This window comes from Gorilla gorilla, chromosome X, assembly GCF_029281585.2.
Source record: "Gorilla gorilla gorilla isolate KB3781 chromosome X, NHGRI_mGorGor1-v2.1_pri, whole genome shotgun sequence".
Taxonomy (NCBI): Eukaryota; Metazoa; Chordata; class Mammalia; order Primates; family Hominidae; genus Gorilla; species Gorilla gorilla.
Genome location: NC_073247.2, coordinates 48,675,386 through 48,692,837, shown reverse-complemented (window position 1 = coordinate 48,692,837; position 17,452 = coordinate 48,675,386). Strand labels below are relative to the sequence as shown.

Here is a 17,452-nt window from a genome sequence, read left to right as displayed (position 1 = left end):
CACAAGAGTAATTCAGGGATCCCTGAATCCAACTGTGTCTGATTCTAGCGCCCATGTCCACAACTACCAAACGTACGTAAATCTGCTCATTCTGGAAGATGGTTTTTTACTTCTTTATTTCATGATAGCCAAATGTTGATGCACGGGAAACCCTGCATCATGTAACATCGCTGAGCAAATTCTAGAGCAATGATATTGGGCTACTCCTTTGTGTATGTTCTGTGAGTAGTGGACCATATACACCTCAGCTTTTACTTTTGTTGACTACAGGCTGGACTAGCTGGACTAGCTGCCCACATGCTTAAACAGAGGTAACATTAACCACTTTACAGGGTTGTAATAGTACTCATTTGTCCAATAAATACGTAATGAGCATTCAGTATAGGCCAGATCTTGGTTTAGATGCTGGGGATACCTTTAGCAGAGTGCTTACCTCCTTTAATGTTCCAGCTGGTCACTATTACTAGTAGTGTCATAATTGTGTGTCGATGTTTGCTTATGTCACGGAGTATGGGATTTGTGACGTTTGCCACTCATGGGCAGGGTCCCTGCGGCTCCTGGACCTCCAACGGCACAAGGGCGCGGACTCCACAGCATCACTGCGCGGCGTGGCCGCCTCTCTGCTCCAGGCCGCCAGAGGGCGCGTGGTCTCTACCGCCCCTCCGCTGTGCCTGAGCCTGCCCCTTACCAGCCACCCGGCCTCCGTTCCCCTCCCCAACGGCGCCTGTCCCGCCTTGCATTCCCAAGCTCCGCCCCCGTTGCCCGTAGCGGCTGTTTGTTGACTTCCGGGAGCGCGGTTGTAGTTGATCCCCGGAGTTTCGCCATGCGGAACTGGGGGGCTTTCGCGGCCCGCGTCGGTGCGGAGTAGCTGCCTTAGCCCCGACCAAACCGTCCTCTACAGCCTCCTGGCCCAGGCGCAGGCTGCCTGTACTGCCCGTGGCATGAGGGAGCCGGAAGAGCTGATGCCCGGTGAGTTGCGCCCGCGCCGGTGGCGGAAGGCCGGGAGGGAGGGTCCGCGGGCGGCCGGGCCCCGCCTCCGGATCGGCCCTGTAAGGGGACAGGCCCCAGGCTTGGCAGCCGGACTAGGGCGGGATCGCTGGTTGCGCTCCCGCGAATGACTGAGGGCAGAGGACCGGACGGGAAGAACAGGATGGGGAAGAACGGGAAAGAGGGTGCCTGTCTTTCGTATGCTTTTTAAGTAAGCTCTTGATGAGCTTCTTGAAGGCAGGGACACTTTTTTTTTTTTTTTATGAGACGGAGTTTCACTCTTGTTGCCCAGGCTGGAGTGCAATGGCGCAATCTCGGCTCACCGCAACCTCCGCATCCCGGGTTCAAGCGATTCTCCTGCCTTAGCCTTCGAGTAGCTGCGATTACAGGCATGCGCCACCACGCCCGGCTAATTTTATATTTTTAGTAGAGACGGGGTTTCTCCATGTTGGTCAGGCTGGTCTCGAACTCCCGACCTCAGGTGATCAGCCCACCTCGGCCTCCCAAATTGCTGGGATTACAGGCGTGAGCCACCGCGCCCGGCCAGGGAGGGACACTTTCTGTAAACTCCCCAAAGTGCGGACTCCAGACTTGTGCACTTTGGAGGTCCTGAGCTCCCGGTTATGTATTGAATGCAGTAAAGAGTGAGTGATCAGGGCTGTGGGGTAAAAGGGGATACAGGAAATAAATTGGACAAAGAGGGAGAAGAGGGACCCTTTAGCGAGTGTTTTTTAGCCTTTTTTTTCCTGAGCTCCGTAGTTAGAAATACTTTTGACGTTGTGACCCGATACTCCATATATACCGTGTAACAGAAATAGATGTCTGGTGAAGCAGTCCTTGTTCTAATCACTTAGATTCCACACACACCTTTCTGATAATGCATTCTTTTAAAATGCTGATCGTGATCCACTGAATTGATTTTCTGGCCCACTAATAGGTCACGACCATTTTGAAAAAACACTGGGTTTGAGCAGAATCATACCTTCACTGAAATATGTATGTTTTCTTCCATGCTCCTGGCCGGAACTGACATTCCTGGCCTGCAGTTCACAATTTAGTGAGACATACAGGAAAGTAAACAAAATGACCATATAAATTGACAGTAGATATTACAGGGCCAGAGCAGAGCCACCAAACCTTGGCTTGGGATGAGGGTATCAGGGAAGCCAGGGGAGCCAGGACAAAACAGTTAAAATGTTAAAATAATTCATTCTGGGGAAACTCAGAGTCTGTTCTAGATCCTAGTCTCCCAACTCAATTAGTTGGAACTGAGATGCCTCACAGTGGTTCTCAAAAAGTTGTCCACAGTGGCTAGTCTCTTGCGTATTAATATTTATTATTAATACTTATATTCGCTATGTTTTCCTTTCTGGTACGAATTAGTTTATGTGTGATCACCCCCCTTGGGATTTCCCCAAAAGCTGGACCTGGCCTACTATTTGGTGTATGTGTGTGTTTAAATGGTTATTGGGAAATGGTAGGGGTTTTTAGTCTTTCTTCAAAATGATGCTGTGCCACAACAGTTTGTGAATACTACTCAGATCAGGTAATGACTTGATGTAAGAATGTTAAAATCTCAACATCCCCGTGTACTCCTCTCCCAATCTCCTAGGACCGTGGCATTTTGCGATGATGTTTTGGGGGGAAAGATAAACCGTCCTTTCCCATGTACTGTTTCTGGAAAGAGAAAAAGACATCTCTATAACTAACTATAGTGCATGAGTAAGATGAGAATTAGAAACTTCCTGAGTAGCTGTGTTGAGAGGATCTTTTCATTTTATACTGGATCCCTAAACATTCTGAATTCTCAGAAATCAGGAAAAGCTGAAGTGCCCCTTTGTTGACAACTTGGTAACCTGTCTTTTATATTAACAATGTTGAAAGTTATATTTGACTACAAACTCTCCATTATGATGAATTAGTAAACAAAACATTCAACAGTTATGAATATACATGTGTGTAAGGGGGACCTTTTCTGTGTGAAAAGTAGAACACACAAGGGCTACTTTGTGCTAGGCAATATGGGTAGTGCAGACAGTTTATACCCTCTGTAACCTTAGAAAATAGTTGGAAAAAAACAACATTTGGGCTAACAAATGGTGAACTCTGTGTTTCAACACAGAAAAGCAGTGACTTTTTTTTTTTTTTTTTGAGACGGAGTCACAGTCACACTGTCGCCCAGGTTTGAGTGCAATGACGCTATCTTGGCTCACTGCAACCTCCACCTCTGGGGTTCATGCAATTGTCCTGCCTCAGCCCCCCGAGTAGCTGGGATTACAGGCGCCCACCACCACACCCGGCTAATTTTTGCATTTTTAGTCGACACGGGGTTTCACCACATTGGCCGGGCTGGTCTCGAACTCCTGACCTCAAATGATCCACCTGCCTCGGCCTCCCAAAAGTGCTGTGATTACAGGCGTGAGCCACCACGCCCGGCCGACATTTTTAAAGTATAGCTTTTTATTGCTTTGTGATGACCTCATCTTACATATTGTGCTACCTACCAATCTCTCTAATCAAACTGTTACACATATCTTGCCGAGATTTGTAATCTTGCTGATTTGTGTAACAGTTTGATTAGAGAGATTGCTAGGTAGCACAATTATTTGCCATATAAATTCTACAGATCACATAGTTCAGAGAAGCCAGTGATCATTTCCAACTCTTATGGTAGAGGAAGAGTTTACAGAGGTAGCTATGAGCTAACACTTTGAGGATGCTAGGCTCTGGGCTAAGTTCTTTATACATGTCATCTCATTTAATCCTTACAACAACCTTTGAATACCTAATTGCCTTTAAAGCCTATGTTTTTTTTTCTAGCTGCTTTCCCTTAGTTCGAATGAAAGAGATAGTGGTGGAGTAATTTGTTTCTCTCTGTGCTGTCTCCGGTTTTATGGGTATTCATTGGGATTACCAACAGAGAAATTAAGAGTTCACCATTTTGGCCAGGTGTCATGGTTCACGCCTGCAATCCCAGCACTTAGGGAGGCCGAGGCAGGAGCCCAGGAGTTTGAGACCTGAGCCTGAGACCAGGAGTTTGAGACCAGCCTGAACAACATGCTAAAACCCAGTCTGTGCAAAAATTACAAAATTTAGCTGGACATGGTGGCACACGCCTATAGTCTTAGCTACTCCAGAGGCTGAGGCGGGAGGATTGCTTGGGCCCAGGAGGTCGAGGCGGCAGTTAGCCGTGATTGTGCCACTGCGCTTCAAGCTGGGTGACAGAGTGAGACCCTGTCTCAACAAAAATAAAAAGAGTTCACCATTTGGGCTAACATTGTTTCCCTTACATGAGAACACTGGAGGTTCCTTGGAAAAACTGGACCAAAGAAAATCCAAATTGACTGATAGAGACTCTCCCCATGGATAGCCTGATGATGTTAATGAGGAAATGAAATACTGTCCTGTTTCTGTGTTTGGAGAAAAGCTCTCAGTCAGAGGCCAGACCATGAGGTGTTAACTAGAACAAGAATAGCACAGATTGTGCCATTTCATTCCAGGGAATAGACATCTACTTGGTGACAGCAGAACTATTAGTAATAGATGACTGCCTTCCTTGTGATAGTATATTTCTTACTTTATGCCAGTGTATGAGTAATACATGTTCAATTTAGTAGATTTCATAGATAAAACTAGAATGGAGTCTAAGGAATAAGAAAGACTGAATTAAGGTGGAAGAAGGAAGGCTTAAACATTGCCAGAGTTGGGGCAAAGCTGTCATGAGACAAGGGGTTTGTATGGATAAATTACTCAAAAGTTATTTTAATAACAAGCAACATAGTAAAAGTTATAAAATAAAGACCGTCTTATATTTGCAGATTCGGGTGCTGTGTTTACATTTGGGAAAAGTAAATTTGCTGAAAATAATCCCGGTAAATTCTGGTTTAAAAATGATGTCCCTGTACATCTTTCATGTGGAGATGAACATTCTGCTGTTGTTACCGGTTAGTATTACAATCCTGAATAAGGACAGTAATACTTAGAAAATTCTAAATATTTTGTTATAGATATGCTGCTGTGTTTTAAACATGTTGAAAATATTATCAAAAGTGTTGTTTTTTACTTTGCCAGAGAATTCTTCACAAAATAAGTCATCAAGAGCATCTTTTAAATTTTAAGTTTCCTTAGTATATTTAAGTATGATTTTCTATACACACAACTTTCTTGGAATGAATCTATTTCAATATAATTTTTAAAAAAACCTGTTACCGTATAATTTTAGAAACTCTTTTCCACCTAATAGAAACTGGTTATACATAGATGAACAAGGTAACTTATTTCAACACAGAAAAGCAGTGACATTTTAAAAGTATAGCTTTTTATTGCTTTGTGGTGACCTCATCTTACATTATGTGAAAAATGCTTCAATTGATTATTTCTTTTTCCCTCCTACCAGGAAATAATAAACTTTACATGTTTGGCAGTAACAACTGGGGTCAGTTAGGATTAGGATCAAAGTCAGCCGTCAGCAAGCCAACATGTGTCAAAGGTTTGGGATCTTTTTATCTTTTCACAAACTGTATAAAGTATTTTTATGTTGACTGTGTAGTTCTTTAATGTCATAAATAATAAAGCCTTTAGTTCTTTATTTTCTGACATTTGCTTGAATATTATTAGCATTTAACTTATCTTTTATATGATATTCAGAACTGCTTTTATATGTTAGGGTCTAAAAATCAGATTGATTTTAAATCCAGGGATCACAAAGGAAGTAATGATTTTACAGTATTGCATTTGAATATCCCCCATCTTTTTTTGTTTGTTTGTTTGTTTGTAAAACTACTTACATATTACTGTTGTTGTATATACAGAGAACAAACATATGTTAGAATTTTGAGCTTTTTTCATTTAATAGAGTTGTGGACATTATGCTTCTATTTGGTTGCTGGTTTTATAAAACATACTTATCCTGCTTTATATAGTGACTAGGTGAAGTAAACGAAACATCGAGACTAGGGATTGATTAGTACTAGTGTAAAAGAACAACAGGACAAAATATTTGAAATCAGGAGTGTTCCAGAAAATATTAGATATATAATACCCTTACAAAGCTTTCTGGATGTTATATGCAAAACCTCTGTTTGGGTATAATCTGTGAACATCAGCTAAACTTGAAAGGATGATGGAGATTCCTTGAGAAGCAATAAGAGCAGTATTTTTTATCTTCCTGGCTAAATTTTAATTTCAGCTCAAAATTTCAGTGTAGCTTATCATATTCATGCTGTTTATGGGAATTGTTATGGAACTTTTAAAGTATTCCATGTGTTCAAAAAGTATTTATTGAGTATAGTCTAAACACCTGAGGATAGTCACAGTGACCATGACCCTTACTCTCAAATATCTTATCTAATAGACAAGCTAACAGGATTGTTTAGACTACGGGATCCTTGAGACCAGGGATTCTATCTTAGTCATCTTTTTGCAGCCCCTATGCCAAGCACTTAGGAGATGTTCTTTAAATGTTTTTTGAATATGTAGATGAATGAATGAACAACTTTGATTGATAGGTGTATGCCTATCAATATTGGTCTTTCGGTTTTTCACTGAATGTGGTAGAAGGTGAGTTTGATAACGGTGATGGCAGGTTAGGTAATGGATCAGGTTGGTGAGGAGGCAGCATAATAGAATACAGTGGGTCTCAGCACATATTAATTACCTGTGAAGTTGTTTTTTTTTTTTTTTGAGACAGAGTCTTGCTCTGTCACCCAAGCTGGAGTGCAGTGGTGTGATCTCTGCTTACTGCAGCCTCGACCTCCTGGGCTCCAGCCATTCTCCTACCTCAGCACCCCCTCCCCGAATAGCTGCAACTACAGGCATGCATCACCACACCCAGCTAATTTTTATTTTTTTGTAGAGAAGGGGTTTCACCATGTTGCCCAGGTTGGTCTGGAACTCCTGAGCTCAAGCCATCTGCCCGTCCCGGCCTCCCAAAGTGCTGGGATAATAGGTGTGAGCCACCACACCCGGCCTACCTGTGGAGTTTATAATTATATATATAGATGCCTAGCCCGTGCTTCAGACCCACTGACTCAGATTCCATAGGGATGGGGCTAAGATATCTATATTGTATTCAAAGCTCCACTGGTTATGATGGTACACAACCAGTTCTGAAAACCTCTGGTTTGCTCATTAAGAACATTGACTTTGGAATCAGACAAGCCTGCTATTAAATCTCGGTTCTATCACTTAGTTACCATTTGTCCTGGACTACTGTTCATTTTCATTGCTATAAAATAATTGTCCCATTTTAAATATTTTTAGCTCTAAAACCTGAAAAAGTGAAATTAGCTGCCTGTGGAAGGAACCACACCCTGGTGTCAACAGGTATAGTGCTCAACCTGTATGATTTCCTGCCTGACTTTGAGAACTGAGGTCTCATTCCAGTAACGTGGCTTTGTAAAATTAATAGAGACTATACTTTGGCAACAGTAAAATTAGGGTTTTTTAAAATGTCAATGGCTAGTATACGTTTGCTTTTGCAAATATACACATAAATGTCAAATGGCTGAAGAAAAAGCTTCTTTTCTTGGATTCTATCATGGGACAGCATCTCCTAACCTGTGTGTCCACCTTAAGGGCTGGTTATTCCTGTTCTTGCTCTTCTCTCTTCCTTACTAAGGGTGAGTGGAAGGCACCCAGAAGGCTGTTGATGTGAGTGAGCATAATTCCCATCAAAATCCATACGAGCTTTTGTGTGTGTGTGTGTTTGTAGAAATTAACAAAGTGCTTCTAAAATTTATATGGAAAAGCAAATGACATAGAAGAACCAAAACAGTTTTGAAAAATAACAGAGGACTGGCACTACCTGGTTTCAAGACTCGCTGTAAAGCTACTGTAATCAAGACTGAGGTATTGGCAAAAAGATAGACAAAGATAAATGAAACAGAATAGAGTCTACAATTAGACCCATATGTATATGCCCACTTGATTTTTGGCAAAGATGCCAAGGAAATTCAATAGAGAAAGGATAGTATCTTCAGCAAATGCTGCTGTAACATTTAGACCTCCAGGACCTGACCACTGAGCAGTACTTCCTACCACCTTCCCCCTGCCCCTGCCTCTTGCCCCGCCCCTCCCCCACCACCACTTATTCTATCTTCAGGATGTTTTCACTGCCTCAGCTCCTCTCCACCTCTCCATACCTTTCCCTTTCTGAAGTGTCTTTTCTCTTTCTCTTAGCCTTTTAAGATTATTTCTTGAGATCCCATTAAGTGTTACTTCTTTCATGGAACATTTTGTGACTGTGTGTTCATTTATTTGTTTGAATTATTTCAGCATCTCACCAACTCTGGTTTGCTCCATGTGTGTGAAATTGTGCACTCCAATTGCATGTGACCTTGTATTTTCCATTTGAAAGCTAGTCTTGTTTCCCCAATTAGGTTTCGTCTTTTTCTAAAAACAAAAAATAAAAATAACAATAACTTTAAAATTTTTACTAAGTCAGGCTGATTTTGCCCTCATTTCACCTTATAATTTAGCAAGGCTTTAACTTCATTTATATATTTATGACATAGATAACTAATTTATGTGTTAAAAATCTTCATTAATTTACAACTTACTGGAAATGTTTATAATCTAGGCATGATGTACTTTTTATTTAATTAACAGAGTAATTAACAAACATTTTTACATACTTTAAATGAGCCAAATGCTGTTCTAAGAATTTTACAAATCTCAACTAATTCAATCTTCATAACAACTCTATGAAGTAGGTACTATTATTATCCCATTTTATAGATGAGGAAAATGAGGGACACAGAGATTATGGCTTGCCCAAGGTCCCACAGCTTTGGTAAGTGGTAAGCCAGAATTTGCACCCAAGCAGTCTGGCTCTGGAGTCTTTCCTGCTAAACAGAGTGCTATAGTGCCTTCCTATTTAGCTAGGAAGTTAAAATAAATACAAAGAATTATCATGTTTCTAATTAGATTCTTCTTGGATTTGCCTTGTTTTACTTATTTGTACTATTATATCTTAGCTTTAATGGTTACAGAAGTTAAAATTAATGGACACATCTCTTTTAAAATAGATTTGCATTTTAAACTAGTTTGGAAGTTACTTTCCTTGTTTTTACTCTGAATTAATAAAGTGCTATATTAGCAAGAAATAAATACGTTCCATGCATTCTGTTCATTTCAGTTGCTAGTTACATTCTAGATTGATTTCTAAAATCTCACAAAAATATGTGGCCTTGCTTGTTTTGCTTTATTTTGACGATGAAATGAAGTTGTCTCCCAAATAATAGGATAGTGATAGCTTTCAACTTTCTTCACTGTTAATGGAGGAAATCGCTGCTATACACTGACCTGTCTTATAAAAAGGGGGACTCTATAGTCTATTGACGTTTTCTTTTCCATGTGCAGAAGGAGGCAATGTATATGCAACTGGTGGAAATAATGAAGGACAGTTGGGGCTTGGTGACACAGAAGAAAGAAACACTTTTCATGTAATTAGCTTTTTTACATCCGAGCATAAGATTAAGCAGCTGTCTGCTGGATCTAATACTTCAGCTGCCCTAACTGGTGAGACTTGTTTCTTTTTCAGTCTGGGACACATTCCTTTCCTGTAGATCAATATATGCCAACTCAGTAAACCGAAGGGAGCATTGCTGTTTAGTTTTCTTTCATCGACTATCTATGTGCTTTCAGAAAACATTTAAAATATAACTTTAAATCTTGACATACTGCAATTTTATGCTTATTTATGCTTATTTTATGCTTATTTGTGCTTATTTAAATATACATTTAAAAAGTAATTGGCAAATAAGCTCTAAGCTATGCCATCTGTCTACTCCTTTAGATATTCTTAAATATTATTTTTGTTGTGTGCTCTTAAAGTTATACTTGCAGTTTTAACTGAAGTTGCTGTCAGAAACATCCACAGAAATCTGTTGCAGCATATGTTGTTAAAATGTGGTTTGCAACGGTCATTGTACCTCTCTGCCCTCCCTACCAAAAGCCCATATGAGACATTTCTTTAAAATTTGGAGCCAAGATCAGCTTGATCTTACTGAAGCTGCTGGTTAGCTGCTTTGTTTCAAGCAGGAGACTGTATAACATCCGGTGTTACTCTATCAGGAAAGTCAGAGTTGTCTCTGAAGCTCAGTCCTTTAGATTTTGTCAGCCCTTAAGTTAGCATTTTGACATCCTTCTTTCAGTTCTTATTTTCATTTATTTGTTTTGCATTATTAAAATACTTCAAAAATTTAAATTATTTAAAATATATAAATAAATAAGTCTTGATAATTCCTTTCTAAAATATTTTTCCTGGATTAACTTTTTCTGACATCAAAACCCTTATCAGAAGTTATATGTTACCTATTTTTGAGATGCTGTACATGCTATTGTATCTTCATTCTCTGAGGCTAGATTCTGTGTTTTCAGGTTTAAATTATAAGGAAAAAAAATGTAGTGAAATACGTTTCTTCTGTTCTTTTTTCAAAACATCATTTCCACAGTGCTCCCAAGAGCAAGGTCTTCCAGGCTTTTTTGACCTGCAGGTGTCTAATGTGACCTGTGCTGTCTTTCAGTTCAGTTGCAGGTAGGCTGCTTGGAAGGAGGAGAACATTTCTGTTTAGAAACATCAGAATGGAAGGCCGGGCGCGGTGGCTCAAGCCTGTAATCCCAGCACTTTGGGAGGCCGAGGCAGGCGGATCACGAGGTCAGGAGATCGAGACCATCCTGGCTAACACGGTGAAAGCCCGTCTCTACTAAAAATACAAAAATTAGCTGGGCGTAGTGGCGGGCGCCTGTAGTCCCAGCTACTCCGGAGGCTGAGGCAGGAGAATGGCCTGAACCCCGGAGGCGGAGCTTGCAGTGAGCCGAGATGGCACCACTGCACTCCAGCCTGGGCATCAGAGACAGACTCCGTCTCAAAAAAAAAAAAAAAAGAAACATCAGAATGGGAAACAGCGATTATAGGAAAGGGCATTCTGTCTTTGCTATCGAGATAAAAATATGGTCAGGACTTAAGTGATTTACAACCAGGCTGTTCTGTGTTGTTTATCATTATAGAAGCATTTCACAATATAAATTGAACTCAAGTAGCTAGCTGGTGTAAATGTCTTAGTAGTACTTTATTGTTAAGATACATAATTTTTATGAACTATAAAATAAATGGTCTTTTGGAAGTATAATAGCTTCAGAGCCTGGCTACCTTTTAAAACCTTTTCTCCCCCTTTTATTTTTATTTATAGAGGATGGAAGACTTTTTATGTGGGGTGACAATTCCGAAGGGCAAATTGGTTTAAAAAATGTAACTAATGTCTGTGTCCCTCAGCAAGTGACCATTGGGAAACCTGTCTCCTGTATCTCTTGTGGATATTACCATTCAGCTTTTGTAACAAGTAAGACACATTTTGAAGTCATCATGTTATCTCCCACTTCTATGTTGTTATTAAATTAATAATGAAATGATATAGTCTCTGGTTCTATAGAAATAATGCCATGGTTGTCCATGTAATGAAATTATTTTGGTCTGTTTTAGGTCACAGTATTTCCCCATTTATATAATAAGAGTTCATAATTTCAAACTCTGTCTGACATGATCACTTTTTAGGTGAATATAGAGAGCTCAGCATGGGATATAGTTTCCTTTGGTGGGACTTTCTCAGCATTCCCAACTTCTCCCTTTCCTGGACCCACTGGCAACCTTTTCTGTCTTTAAAATATTGGAAACGTTGGGCTCTAGCTGTTATAGTCTATATCTATCTACACTAGTCATAATAGAGGAAGTGTGATTATGACTTTCCATCTAATTGATGGGATTTTTTAACAGTAAAAACACCTAGAGGAAATAGTTTATGGACCCTCTTAGACAAATCTTTAAATATTTATTTTATACATTTACTCTTTATTCCATATACCACAGGCTCAGGGTTAGAAAATGGTAATTCACCCATTTCAGTGCCCCCTAAAGTTACCAATGAATTGGTAGCAGCATGATACCAAGAGAGAGTAAACCTGACTTTGTCAGTATTTTTCACCACTGCATCCCTGGTGTCTTGAACAAACTGATAATCAATAAATATTATTGAATGAGGGAGAAAGTGAATAAATGATGAATTGATTGCATTCCTTGAGGCAACACTACCTACCAACTTATTGGCAACTTTTGGCTCCTGGGGTTGGTATAGTCTGTACTCGCTTTGTTCATGAAACAAAAACACAAATGGGAAAATAAGCCAACCAAACAACAAAAATACCAAGTAAAAGCATTGTATCATATTTGGGCTTTAAGAAAACTGCCTGAATGAATTGTGTGAATGAACTCTGCATTAGCCATTAGGTGAACAAGTGGAATAGTTCATCTTAACCAACAGGCATTACATTGAGCTTTTTTTTTAGTTTGTTTTTATGCCTTTTTTTAATTAAAAAAAGCTCAGCTTTATTGAGATATAATTCACATACCCTACAATTCACCCATTTAAGGTGTACAATGGAATGTCTTTTAGCATATTCACAGGTTTGTACATAAAATGAACTTTTATACTAAGCATTTTGCTGAGATTCATTTACATCAGCTGATATGAACTGTCAGTAATTTTCACACTAGCCATTATTTTATGACTTTAATCACTTAAAGCAACTTTTTATAAATTTTGGAAATAACTCAAGTATAAGGGGTTTTACTTAATATGTATTTCATGATAGAGGAAAATGTTATATAGAAAAGCATTATTTTTTTCTCTTTGTATGTTGAATTTGTAGATCGAAAAAATGGATTATTTTTAATATTTAATATTTGTGGGTACGTAATATATATATAGTGGGTACTATAGATATATGTATAGTGGGTACTATAGATATATGTATAGTGGGTACTATAGATATATGTATAGTGGGTACTATATATATACTATATATACATATATAGTATATATATGTATACATATATACATATATAGTATATATATGTATACATATATACATATATATGTGTATATATATATGTATACATATATACATATATATGTGTATATATATATGTATACATATATACATATATATGTGTATATATATATGTATACATATATACATATATATGTGTATATATATATGTATACATATATACATATATATGTGTATATATATATGTATACATATATACATATATATGTGTATATATATATGTATACATATATACATATATATGTGTATATATATATGTATACATATATACATATATATGTGTATATATATATGTATACATATATACATATATATGTGTATATATATATGTATACATATATACATATATATGTGTATATATATATGTATACATATATACATATATATGTGTATATATATATGTATACATATATACATATATATGTGTATATATATATGTATACATATATACATATATATGTGTATATATATATGTATACATATACATATATATGTGTATATATATATGTATACATATATACATATATATGTGTATATATATATGTATACATATATACATATATATAGCAATAATCACATCATGGAGAATGGGGTATCCATCCCCTCAAGCATTTATCCTTTGTGTTATAAACAATCCAATGATACTGTCTTAGTTATTTTAAAATGTACAGTTATTTTGATTGTAATCATCCTGTTGTGCTATCAAATACTAGAAATTATTATTTCTAATTTTTGGACCCATTAACCTCCCTCCTACACACACCCCACTACCCTTTCTAGCCTTTGGTAACAATCCTTCTACTCTTTATTTCCATGAGTTTGTTTTGATTTTTACATCCCACAAATAAGTGAGAACATGCGGTGTATGTCTTTCTGTGCCTGTTTTATTTCATTTAATGTAATGACTTCCAGTTCCATCCACGTTATTGCAAATGACCGGATCTCATTCTTTTTCATGGCTGAATAGTACTCTATTGTGCATAAGTACCACATTTTTTCTTGTTTTTTGAGACAGAGTCTTGCTCTGTTGCCCAGGCTGGAGTACAGTAGTGCAGTCCCGGCTCACTGCAACCTCTGCCTCCCAGGTTCAAGCGATTCTCTTGCCTCAGCCTCATGAGTAGCTGGAATTACAGGCACCCACTATCATGCCCAGCTATTTTTTTTGTATTTTTAATAGCGACAGGGTTTCACCATGTTGGTCAGGCTGGTCTTGAACTTCTGACCTCAGGTAATCTACCCTCCTTGGCCTCCCAAAGTGCTGGGATTACAGGTGTGAGCCACCGCGTCTGGCCCCACATTTTCTTTATTCAGTCATCTATTGATGAACACTTAGGTTGCTTCCAAATCTTGGCTATTGTGAACAGTGCTGCAACAAACATGGGAGTGCAGATATCTCTTTGATATACTGGTTTCTCCTCTTTTGGGTATATACCCAGCAGTGGGATTGCTGGATCATATGGTAACTCTGTTTTTAGTTTTTTGAGGAACCTCCAAACAGAATAGTTTATTTCCTAATAAAAATACAGAACATATTACTAAGATAGTTATGTTTAAGACTTCCTACAGATTTTTCACCTACTAGTATGTTTAAATGCTCATGTTCGTGTTTTAAATTCATGTTCTCAATTCAAGTTCATATTATAAATTATATAAAATACTCAATTTTTGGATCTTATAGATAAATAAAATCTATGGAGTTTTCAGGTATTATCCCTGATTGCTGTGCCTTTTCATCTGATATGTTAATGGTTGGGTCTGAGCATTTCAACCAGTGATTCACTGTATTAGGTGTAGTACAATAGGAGATATAAGTAAATGAGTTGGGGTCATGGGAACTGGGGGCAGGAATTTGTGGAGCAATCTTCAGATACTGGAGAATAGAGACTTGGCAGTGTGCTTAAGATCAGAATCCTGGGGAAGGTAGCTGTCAGAGCCAGGTAGAGAGTTTGAGGAATCCAGATTTTATAAAAATTAATAGGCCTAAGTGAAGTAGATATAATTGATATGAAATGACCTATTTATTCTTCGTGATAAATGTTATTTTATTTTTTATATATAAATAAGAAAAAGACCTTGGAATTAAATAAAACATTTTATATGGATTAAAAGCACTCACCTTCCCCTTTAAGGAAGGTCCTACTGATAGCTACAGGAAATATCTTTTCTAACTCTTTATAGCAAGCTCGTCCAACCCGCAGCCTAGGATGGCTTAGAATGCCGCCCATCACAAATTGTAACCCTTCTTAAAACATGAGATTTATGCACAGACCTTTTCTTTTTTTAGCTCATCAGCTATCGTTAGTATTAGTGTATTTTATGTGTGACCAAAGACAATTCTTCCAATGTGGCCCAGGGAAGCCAAAAGATTGGACACCCCTGCTTTATAGGTAAAACATTTTACTTTAAAAAGTCGACACTGTAAGAAACTTCATCAACTTACTATGTAAAAGTCATTTTAAATGATATTTCTTACAATACCAAGTTGATTAAAATGTAGTACCTGCCCTTCTGGAGTTTACAGTCAAATTATAGGATGTATAGTTTTTTCCATGTACAAAGCATTTTCAAGTACGAATATATTTCATTTAATCTCCCAACTACTCTGGGAGAGAGGTGGTGGTATCTGAGATTCCATATATGCAGGCAGGTTTAGAACATAGTTTTATTCAAGGTGATGCTGCAATTGAGTTGCAGAATCAGAATTCGAACTCCAGTCTTCCAGTTCTAAAAGCCTGAACAATTTCTACTGACATGCAGTTTCTCTCCATATACAAGAGGAAGAGGAGGATGTGGTAGCAACTAATAATGACCAGGCACTGATTATGTGTTCTATGTGCCTTTGAATGCATTAATTCGGTTATTCCTATGAAACAACCCTATCACATAGGCCCTTTTATCCCCATGTTACAGGCCCAGTGATTGAACAACTTGCTCAGTATGACTCAGTAAGTGGCAGAATCCAGATGCAAACAAGAAAGTCTGACTCTGTAGCACATACTTTTTGCTACTGTGCTAGACCAATAACTGCAATATACAGCAGACCATGATTGGTAACGTAAGACATTTGATAGCAGAGTCTTATGTGAGATCAAGAAAGAAAAAATATTATTTCTTGTTAGGGGCGTCAGGACGTATTTCAGAGAAAGGGTGGTATTTGAGATTAACCATGAAAGATGGAAACAACTCTGAGAGAGACAGAGATGAGGGAAGAACAATCCAGGCAGAGACAAAAACATGTGCAGAGATATAGAGACAGAAAAGTAAATCATGTATTTGGAGATTATTGCATAGTTGAGTTTGTTTAGAGGTTGTTTGTTTAGAGGTTAGGGATCATGGATCCTAAAGGAATGTGAACCCCTGAAATGATATGCTAAATTTGGTAGGTGCATTTTTTTTTTTTTTTGAGCCAGGTCTCACTCTGTTGCCCAGGCTGGAGTGCAGTGGCATAATCATGGCTCACTGTAGCCTAGACCTTCCGGCCTCAAGTGGTCCTCCCACCTCATTCCTCCGAGTAGCTAGGACAAAGATGCGTGCCACCACACCCGGCTAATTTTTGTATTCTTTGTAGAGACTGGGTTTCACCATGTTGCCCAGACTGGTTTCAAACTCCTAGACTCAAGCCATCCACCAGCCTCGGCCTCCCAAACTGCTGGGATTACAGGCATGAGCCATCACATCCTGCTGGGATGTGTACTTTTTTTATAGAGCTGTCATCAAATTCCCAAGGAAGGATGTGACTCAAAAGAGAGTCACCAGGTTGGGGAGTAGATAGAAATATGACTGGTTAGTAGTCCGGGAACCTAATATGGAAGGTCTCTTGTAACAGTCTGCAGTTTATACTTGATACATTTATTTTTTTTTATTTGGAAGTGTCATAATTAGAGCCTTGTTTTTGGAAGATACATCTGATATTGTGTGGGTATGTTAGACTAGAGGTAGGAAAGACATTTGGAAAACTTGATCCAGGTGAAAATTCATGTTAAGGTGTAAAGGGAATCAGGAATCTATAGACAGAAATGGAGAGAGACTCATCAGGACTTAGGAACCAGTTTCCTATGGGAGGCAACAAGCATGGGAAAATGGAAGGGTGCTAACTTACTGGGCACCACTTTTGTGCCAGTGTTTGCTAAATACTTCATAGAAAACTGTGGTCCATAAAACTTCATTTTCTGTGCAGATCAATTCAGAAAATCAATATAGCTGTGTTTACAGTATTTGAGCAAGTTCTAAGTGGTGCATATCTTGTGCATTGGCTGTCCCACACCTTCCCGAAGTTCTGTGATTTTTCTAGAAGGACTCACAGTCTTCAATAGCAGATTATACTTATGAATAAGATTTATTACAGCAAAGGATACAAAGCAAAAAGAAAAAGTGGGAAAAAGATAAGCATCTGCAGTGGAGTCCAGAGAAGTCAAGCTTGGGCTTCCTAGTACTTTCTCTTAGGAAACCACACAGGGCATGTTTTCTTAGCAGTGAACTACAGGGACATGTGTGGAATGTCTCTGCCCAGGGAAGCCCATTCTGTTGCTTCTAGGGGATTTAGGGGGCTGGTCACGTA

At 38.5% G+C, this 17,452-nt stretch overlaps 2 protein-coding genes across 6 annotated transcripts in view; one reads left to right on the top strand and one right to left on the bottom strand.

The window, feature by feature from the left end:
* Window positions 1-750, bottom strand: part of OTC (ornithine transcarbamylase) — a 97,367-nt gene extending 96,617 nt beyond the window's left edge. The window contains exon 1 of one of the 2 annotated variants that reach the window (XM_055375568.2): window positions 434-750. The gene's annotated coding sequence lies outside the window, so the exon portion shown is untranslated. The remainder of the gene's footprint in view (window positions 1-433) is intronic. The other variant, XM_004064002.4, reaches the window with a different exon arrangement.
* RPGR (retinitis pigmentosa GTPase regulator) overlaps window positions 591-17,452 on the top strand; it is a 59,706-nt gene continuing 42,844 nt past the window's right edge. Inside the window, exons 1-6 of one of the 4 annotated variants that reach the window (XM_031006118.3) lie at window positions 591-969; window positions 4,806-4,931; window positions 5,384-5,476; window positions 7,249-7,311; window positions 9,349-9,507; window positions 11,181-11,330. In XM_031006118.3, the coding sequence (XP_030861978.2) occupies window positions 942-969; window positions 4,806-4,931; window positions 5,384-5,476; window positions 7,249-7,311; window positions 9,349-9,507; window positions 11,181-11,330 (619 nt within the window). In that variant the 5' untranslated portion in view covers window positions 591-941. Of the gene's footprint in view, window positions 970-998; window positions 1,173-4,805; window positions 4,932-5,383; window positions 5,477-7,248; window positions 7,312-9,348; window positions 9,508-11,180; window positions 11,331-17,452 lie in introns of those variants that run through there. The other 3 variants (XM_055375565.2, XM_055375563.2, XM_055375567.2) reach the window with 3 other exon arrangements.